Source organism: Branchiostoma lanceolatum, chromosome 5 (assembly GCF_035083965.1).
Source record: "Branchiostoma lanceolatum isolate klBraLanc5 chromosome 5, klBraLanc5.hap2, whole genome shotgun sequence".
Taxonomy (NCBI): Eukaryota; Metazoa; Chordata; class Leptocardii; order Amphioxiformes; family Branchiostomatidae; genus Branchiostoma; species Branchiostoma lanceolatum.
Window position 1 is genome coordinate 21,588,286 of NC_089726.1, and position 9,679 is coordinate 21,597,964.

At 38.4% G+C, this 9,679-nt stretch overlaps 1 protein-coding gene across 1 annotated transcript; it reads left to right on the forward strand.

Moving 5' to 3' along the window:
* Positions 1 to 3,829: 3,829 nt before the first annotated feature.
* LOC136435972 (uncharacterized) lies at positions 3,830 to 8,338 on the forward strand. Its single transcript, XM_066429682.1, has 7 exons — positions 3,830 to 4,034; positions 4,696 to 4,808; positions 5,171 to 5,423; positions 5,843 to 6,033; positions 6,584 to 6,659; positions 7,292 to 7,503; positions 8,198 to 8,338. Exons 1-7 carry the CDS (start codon positions 3,830 to 3,832, stop codon positions 8,336 to 8,338), a joined length of 1,191 nt encoding a protein of 396 aa, XP_066285779.1.
* The last annotated feature ends 1,341 nt before the right edge of the window (positions 8,339 to 9,679 follow it).

Sequence of the window (9,679 nt, forward strand, 5' to 3'; positions counted from 1 at the left end):
ACAAAAACCACATAAAAAAACAACAACTGTGTTATGGAGACTTTAACAAAAAATACTTGAACACCTGTCTATCTAAAGTGTGCATACCTCTTGGATAACTGATGCTGAACTAGAAGACATCTTTGTTGGGATATGGCGTTCTTAATAGCATCTTATGATACCTGGAGGAATTATGACAGCTGTCCTTAAATGTAGCTCCAGTGTTAAAATCAAAATACTACGGGGGCATTCAACAAAAACTAGCACAACAAAAGTGTATAATTTTCGTATGCCGTCAAACACCAGTTCACACATGCCACAGATATTTACCTAAGCAATCGACATACAAGTTCACTGTACCAAAGTTAAAAAGTAAAAGCTGAAATAAAGTTTTAGATGTATGGACATGTTTTTGCATTATAGCAGCCTATGTGAAAGGTTCTTTTGGTACTTTGGTAGAGAACCAGACAAAAAAACTGATTAAATTGCTTTGGTGCGTGGTGCGTGGGTAGACGTCAGAAGTACATGCATGACATCAGCATATTACATGATTATTCACCAACCTGAAATGTCATTTTTCTCACGATAAATGAAATACCGAGCTTCATGTATAGCATCAGCATATGACATAACTATTCACTAACCTGAAATGTAAGTTGTCTGACGATACAAAAGTGCAGCTTCACTGAAATGAAGATCTCGAAAGAATAACCCTATACACCATAAGAAACCTTTTGATGTTGTACCATCGCTCGTTGATGGCATTTCTGTTCATCAGACAAACACTTTACTAGATTCTTGATTAACTTACAAGTTATCGATTGACTGCTATCTACTCAGGACCAAGTGTTGTATTTTCTATGCAGCTGAAGCTTATTCTGAAGGTGAAGAAGACTCCTACTACGAACCGGCACCACAGACACCCTGTCGTGAGTACACTTCTGCACACATCATTGTTTGTTTTTGCTCGAACTAAAACATTCCATTGTATTTGCAATCAGGTATTTTAGGTAATACGGTCTCTCTTTCTCGGCTACTTGAATATCTATGTAGACATTTTATTGATAGTCCCTTTTGTTTTAATCTTTGATCTCTCGGACAGTATACCCGGGCTATTTTCTATACCGAAGTTTATTTCGGGCTAGGCTAAAGTCATGAAAACTAGACTAGATATCTGAATCTCTGATGCCGGTTTCTACATGTTTTTTAAACCTGGATGATGTTAATTTGATGAGAGTGGATTTCAATTTTTTTATTGATCTGCAATCTCAAAACCCATCGATTTTATAAAGTAGTTTGGCGAATTGAATCTCTGAACTCTGACCTATGCCAACATATGTACAGGAATTGTCCGTTGTTAGTACAGGTGCTGTACCGTTCTTTGTACTTGGTTGCTTTATGAGCCCTGGAAGATTATAATTTGTAACGAAAAGGGCCGGAAGGATATGTAGATAAGCTAAATTCAACTTCATTGGCTACATTTGCATATGTGATAGACTCTTTTGGAGCTTTTCTAGAGAACCAGACACAAAACTATAGTGACAAAATTGCTTTGGTGCGTGGGTAGACGCCATGTCTACGCCATGTGGGTAGACGCGTGGGTAGACGCCATGTCTACGGCATGTGGTTAGACGCGTGGGTAGACGCCATGGATGCCATCAGCATATTACACAACTGTTCACCAACTTTAAGTTTCATTTGTCTGACGATAAATGAAGTACAGAAGTACATGTATCACATCAACATATTACTAAACTATTCACCAACCTGAAAGTTCATCTGTCTGATGCTAGGGAAAAAAGTGTTGGTTCATTCAAATGAAGATCTCGGAAGAATAATTCTACTCACCATCCGAATACTTTTATTTTCTGCCATCGCTAGTTGATGACACCTTCGTTCAGACAGCAATTTACTAAGTTCTTGATTTAATAACGAGTGATCTAACCTCTGTCTACCCAGGACCGAGTGTTGTTTTGTTTGTGCAGCTCAGGATTCTTCTAAAGTTAAAAAAAAACTCCTCCTATGAGCTGCCCTCGCAGACGTCTTGTCATGAGTGCAATTCTGCACACATCACTGTTTCTGTTTGAACTAAAACCAGTACATTTGATTTGATTTGGAATCAAGTACCTCATGTAATATGGTCACTCTCTCCCAGTTTACTTTTCCATGTGGACATTTTTCTTCTTTAATTTCATTTTACCATTTTTCTTTTTACAATCTTTGATCACTTGGACTGTCTTAGTCTACCCTGGCTATATTCTATTCGAGAGTTTATTTTGGGATAGAACTGATTTATGCAAACTAAAATAATTAATATGATTTATAATTTCTATATCTGAAGGATGTTTATTTGATAAGTTTGTATCTCAATCTTTTTTGATGATATGCAGTCTCATAACCAATCGATTTTATAGAGTAGTTTGACGTTTTGAACCTCTGAACACTGACCTATGTCGGCATATGTATTTATATTGTCTGTTGTTTGTACTTGTACTGATCTGTGCTTTGTACTGTGTTGCGTTATAAGCCCTCACCGGAAGATATGTAAGTAAAAGGGCCTAAGGGATGTGTAAATAAGCCAAAGTCAACATAATTGGCTACATTTGCATTATTTGACAGTCTCTTTTGGTACTTTTGTATAGAACTAGACACAGAACTGTAATTCACTTTGGTGCGTGGTGCGTGGGTAGATTCAGAAGTACATGCATATGACATCAGCATATTACATACATATTCACCAACCTGAAATGTCATATATCTGACGATATAAGAAACGCAGAAGTGCATGTATGACATCTGCATATTGCATAACTATTCACCAATCTGAAATATAAGTAGTCTGGCAACTAGAAAATAGTGCAGGTTCATTGAAATGAAGATCTCGGAAAAATGATCTCATACACCATACGAATACTTTTCATTTTGTTTCATCGTTCGTTGATGACACATTATTTTATTTTATAATAAACAAGCACTTTGCTAAATTCAAAGTTGGTCGATCGACTCCTATCTACCCAGGACCGAGTTTTGTATTGTCTGTGCAGATTAGGCTTATTCTACAGAAGACTCTTACTACGAGCCGCCCAACAGACGTGTACAATTCTGCACACATCACTGTCTTTTTACGTTCAAACTAAAACCATTCCATTTGATGTGGAATCAGGTCCCTCTGATAATATGTTCTCTCTCCTGGTTAACTTGTATATATGTAGATATGCTTATTTCACATATTTTGTACTCATTTGATCACCTGTGTAGTCTTCAAATATACCCGGGCTATATTCTATATTTGAGTTTATTTGGGGCTAGGCTTGACTTACGACGGTAAGACTGTTGTGCATCCGCGGTCGTGATGCATTGCGATCCAAGTTAAATGTTACGGGCCCCTGCCTACTAACATGGCCACAATTCATCGCAACTACACATGCGCCATAGGAACTGTGAAGTTCCAAACAATATTGTGTATCATCACTACATTAGCAGTGAGTAATGTACACGGAAACTTGAATGATTTCTGTAATTTTGGTAACATTTTGACGTAATTTGACGTATATACGACGTCATTGATGTGATTGTATTGGCCAAATCGGAAATTCCCGTAATATCTTAAAGTATTAAAAAAAATCTGTGTGTATTATTGATGTAAGGAATGCCAAGACATCTGACATGAATGGTCATGTGATATTGTTGCCAACTACATATCAAAATAAGTGTCCAAGTTTTGTAGTCCTAGCATACGTCATTTGGTAGTAATATTATGTCAAAGTTGGCGCAGGCACTTTTAGCAGGTTTTAGCACGTTTAGAGGTAAACCTTACTTACCACATACAGGGTGACGGTCGTGAATAGACATGGCAAGCGCTGAAGATATCACCTGCGACGCCGTACCAAAGGGCAACACGAACGAAGACAACCTGACGCAAATAATTATAAATTCAGATGCCAAAAAGATGCCCAAAAACCAACATCCTCCAAATACATCTCCGAGCGTCGGACGTAACGCCCTGGACTTCAATCCGGCGTACGTGCCAAACGCTCCACGACAAGCAACTTGCAGTAAGCACTCTACAGTTTAAATTTTAGTTCAATATTATCTATTTCATGCTACGATCTCATTAACCAATCCGGGGCCCGGCCGGGTAGCTTGTGGAAACAAAAAAAGATGACATAACCAGACAACAAAAGACACAAAACGTAAAAAATATATATTTCTAACCATATATCGCATAGTTTTTGATACGCCTTTTTTTAAATTTTCAAACAGCCCGAGCAGGCCCCGGATTAGAAATAGGACCGAAGCATAACAAGTGGTTAACACATAATCTTTAAAAGATTTTAGACATTTTGCGCTTGCTAAGAGTTTTTAAAGTAATGCCCGTCACTTTAATTATAAGTATTGATGTGTTGGTGTGTGTGCGTGGGTGGGGTGTGTGTGTTTGTATCTATCTCTAATAGCTGATCTGTTTTAACTGGATATATTTTCTGCTTTACGTTTTATTTTTCTGTTACATTTGATTTCTTATAGATAGCGGAGTTGAGTTTTAAATGTAATTTAAATCAGTTAAAGGTTATCAATATCCCTGATGGCCCATTCTGGACCCTCTTTTCTTCAAGGAACCAAATAAAAAATAAAAAATTATATTATGTTTCTAGTGGTGGTCAGTTTCACCAACACCTTGAATTTTGATATCATGTATATACATGTACTTTTTTCCAGAGTGTACGTACGTCAGAACTGGCGTTGTTGTGATAATAACTGCTTTGTTAGCGGTGTTGATCTTTGTCGGAGCCTGGTTCTACTTCAGAAACGACGTCCGAGACGTTCAAAAGGTAATGGCAAGTCTTTCGTTCCTGCTTTGACTGTAAATAATGTCCTTTCCTATTATCTTGTACGGGATGTTTTTATCACTTAAGGGCGATATAGATGTTAGATTGGCATGAAAAACGCCGTGTCTCTATTTAACACCTGACACTAAAGATATAGGAATGAGTTTACCTTCATGAACAATTCAGATGATCTCAAAAAAGATGCTTCTATTGTGATTCTAATTTAAGTGGTGATGAGTTATGGTACTGATAGCTGAGACTGATAGATGGATTTATGCGTCCTTGTTTACAATTGTTACTTGTTGACTTTATGATGTATTATTATAAAAAATATTAATTACTAGTAAATTCAATTCCACTTGTAGCCGACCCAAGTTGTGGACACCACATACACCTCTGGTCACCTTGCTGTCAACACTATCTACATCACTGGTCACTCTGCTGCGGACACTACCTACATCCCCGGTCATCCTGACGCGGCCACCACCTCCATCCCTGGTCACTCTGCTGCGGACACTACTTACATGCGGCCCGGTTGTCCTGATGCGGACGCCACCTCAATCCCTAGTCACTCTGCTGTCGACACTACCAGCGCTGATCGTACCTCTATAACGACTGGTAAGCTGTAACCCCCTTAAACCCTTATTGTAGACTGGAGGTAGCCAGGTTCGAAAGGTTTTTGAATTCAATAGGGATTTAGCGAATTTGAGACATAATGTCTCTCTTCATGCTGCCAAAGTACATATGTCAAGTCTGGAGAGTGCATCGTTATAGGAAATGTAGCTAGATCCAAGAATTGTTATAAGGGCGCGCTTTTGGATTCGTTCAAGCTGGTGGGGTTGTAAAATGGTTAAACCTGAGTGCCATTATGACTCTTGCTATTCAAGAAGCAGAGGAAGATCATTGCGTTTGTCTGATTACTCCCACTTTCGGACAGCCGTCCTCTTCAAGGTCAACATCGGGACAATCAGAAGATCAAGATCTCCCCATCAACACCTTCATTCAGAATAACAGCCTTGTTCGTCTTTTCCACACAGAGTGGCCATTGGGTAGGTATGGTTTGCCCAAGACAGACACAGGCTGCCCGGAACCCGCGGGCGTGACCTGGCGCACAGGCGTCCGTCTACAAGACACCGAGGACGACAACCCCAACAACCAGTGGACGCCAGGACTCCATTTTGATGGCGGCTTCTGGAAGAACGACATGTATCAGAAATTCTGCATGAAAGTGAGTGAAAACGAATTATCATACTTTTGACAAATATTTAAACCTTGCACACAACATAAATAGTTTGCCCTGGGGAGCTTTCGAGACGAAAATTCTGTCTCTTCTTCAACCCTAATACAATCAGATCTAGTCTTGTAGTTCTCTTGTCACGTGACTTGATGTTGATCATCACACGAGTTAGTATATTTTTAAGAAAGAGGGAGTGTGCAGACGACTGATATTGTGCTTCGAACCTTTTTATTTGCCTTCTCTCATTTAAATATTGATCGAGCTTTTGTCAAAGATATTTGTTCAGGTTTGGTCTATAACATATTTCAAGACGTTAAAACGTACGTTGATTGTTGGGTTTAAAGGCATACCTGACGGTACATACCGATAAATCATGTTAAATTCTTATTCTAAGTTGGCGCTTAGCATAGTTCCAAAATTTCCTCTCTTTACAACTAATAAGGAGCCTATGAATTTAAAGTAAAATCTTTAGCGGAAATTGGCATCCTCGCAAATGCTCCGACTTTGTAAATAAAAATGGCATTTCTTTCCTCCAATCCAGACGTCTAGATCGGAAGGGTATGGTAACTGGCCACGTGGTAGCTACTGTATCTTCAAGAGGAATGGCTGCCCAAGTGGTGGGTATGATACGTATGTATTTATGTCTAATATCAGAATGAAGTACCGAGTTGCGACCAAAGGGAAATTATGGGTCTTTGAAGTCCATAAGTTTTGAAGGCTCTAGATTTGGGTGAAATGTAGCTGAAGTACCTAATCAAGTTATTGTGGTTAAAGTAAACAAATACGGTAATAAAAGGTGTACAGGCTTGTGTCACTAATCAGTTAGTTAAAATCCTCCCACACCATAAGGTGCCATCTCCGTTTCATAGCCTTTAGAATACTGTGGTGCAATCACCGCAGCAGGGGGCTAGTCCACTGGCAGTGGAGTGTGTTAAACTTCCATACTGTTTCAGAAGTATGTACCATTTTTATAAAGTCTTTGGTATGACTCAATGCGCCTCTTGTCCAGAGGTGTCCTACCCGGGAGTTGAACTCGGGCCTTCTGGTTCCAAGTGATCAGAACCAGATGTGGTTAGTAACAGAAGCGCAAACCACTACACCACAGGGACACCCCAGGCTTGAGTCATGCCTGTACTAAATTCTCGCTTTCAAGTGGCATTCCCTAAAACAAAGAAAGTGTTTCAAATAGGAGCATACAAAGAATTGCATAAGACATAATTCATGAGGATGGGGATACTGCGTTTTCCAGGTTTCGGAATTGGGGAGGTGTTCTGGGACGACAAAGACAACAATTTCCACAAGAACAAGAACTATATGAGAGGCGAAGTGCCTGACGGGATATACGACCACAACACCCTAATCGGATACTGTTGTCGTAACGATGGTAACGCCAACACCCGAATCCGTCTACCCAACCGCAGTCCCTTCTACCTCTTCCGCTACAGGCAGGGATGTCAACAGGTATATACTTAATGAATAAATGAATATATATATATATGTATCCTGCCTATCAGGATTATGTATAAGCAAATTTCTTTCTACTTTACACTTGAAAACGAATGTACAAAACTAACAATGAGTTAGATTTCTAACTGTTTCAAACATTTAGTTCTCTTAAATTTTGCAAAAAGAACTCAATTGCATCTCATCTGGGTGCTGCAAGACGCAATATTGGATGATGTCCATAATGTTTTGCGTTCTTTTTATATTTCTTTTGCATTGGCATTGAACATATCTCATATGTTATCTAAATAGTTTATCCAGTCAATTTTATTGTAGTTTTATTTAATTGTTTGGCTTATAAAATACTTGTATTTACCTGAGCTTATTATAACAAGATATAACAAGTCTTTAAATTAAGAGCCCCACTTCCATGTTATTAGACGTTTCATACTGTCCCTAAAGTTTCATTTTAACGTAGCTCAACACGGTTATCTTCTATCTTTGAAAACCTATTGGGTAAATAAGAAATATCGCAAAAGGGTATTCACAATTTGGACTTTAATGAATGAATGATTTTATTTGCACAACAATTACAACGGTTACAATTTATGGCAATGTACAGAATTTGGTTCCACAATTTGGCCTCTATTCCTATTAGCTACAGTAAAAAATGTGGGATAGTGGATGGATAACAATAATCTGTTGTTTGCAGGTCGCCGGAATGAACGTAAGGGACGAATACTTCCACTGGGACGATGAAGATGACAATAACGGTAACCGTTGCGTGGGGGCGCATCCGTACGACGACGGTGATAGCAACAACCACAAGCTTCACTACTGTTACTATTACTGATTGTCGAGGGTGAAAATACTTCATTTATTGCCCCCAGACTGATTATAAATAAAGGACGAAGTCAAGTTTTCCTATTAAAAAGCATGGTAGCAATTCCTGCTAGCATAATATGAATAATGGCGCATAACACTTCATGGACTGGAAAACCTTTCTTTGTAAGTTTCATTTCATATTTGTATAATTTGCTTTGCTTGCTTTGTTTTTACATATTGTCATTTGTTTTGGTGACAGCATGTTCATTGGTTATGTTGATTTTGAAATCATCAAAAAAAAAATGCGTGGCGCGTTTTTCTTTAAAGTTGGCTAAAGAACGCGTGTTCCATCAGGGTAACCTCCATAGAAGACCACAAATTCCTACCGCGGCCGTGGTCAGTTGGTGCCATTGTGATTTAAAAAAAAAAACCTACTGAAACACGCAAATACGACTGCAAGTCTGATAGTTTCATGTATGCCCGTGTATGATTGCAGCGCATGCAGTCAGAAAAGCTAACAATAATCCGACTCGATACACAGGCCACGAAAAACGCATCGGGGCTAGCACTTCTTGCCTGTTTCAGGTCTAGAAATAGGCTAAAAAATCCACCCAATAATGAGACATTTTGAAGTGCTGTATTTCAAACTTGTGATTGAAGTCCTGTAGGGACATGTTTAAGGCACTAGTGTACCGAATTTTAGGTCAGTTACTTGTAATACCAGGGCATAGGAGCCTAAAAATGCTTGAAATAACTCGATAAAATGTTTTTAAGGCCTGTTCCAAAAAAAAATCATAAAAAAACATATTGGGGTTTTTACCTTCTATATTTCCATGCCAAATTTCAGGTCATTTTTTGACCATGCCTTTAGTATGGGCGAAACATAAAAATCTAAGTGGTTTTACAACCGACAGAACACGGTATATATAAGATATATAGTGAATGCTTTAATCTATTTTTTTGGAGATTTACTGAATTTCTCAGAATTTGAAATACTGTTTGTGAAAGGAATAAGGTAAATTCCGCATGTGTTACTATCAGAAAGAGGCATTGTACGGCATAGACCTATTGTATGGCATCAGTGTCCGTTTTCTGGTATTTTTTGTGCAGTCTACGGTATATATTTATATCATTTTGCATTTTCTTTGTACTTTTTACAGTACTAGTATAATCATTTTTTAACAACATGATGTTTATGTGCGCAAGGATGTCATCCATATGACTACATCAGCGTGGCCTAACTTACGTTTCGTTCATACCTGACGTACTTACAGTACGTTATGTTCGAAACGGTAACATTAAACCTATCCGAAATCAAAATACCATATTCTATAATAATAAACAAAAACAAATTCATTTTTCATTGCCA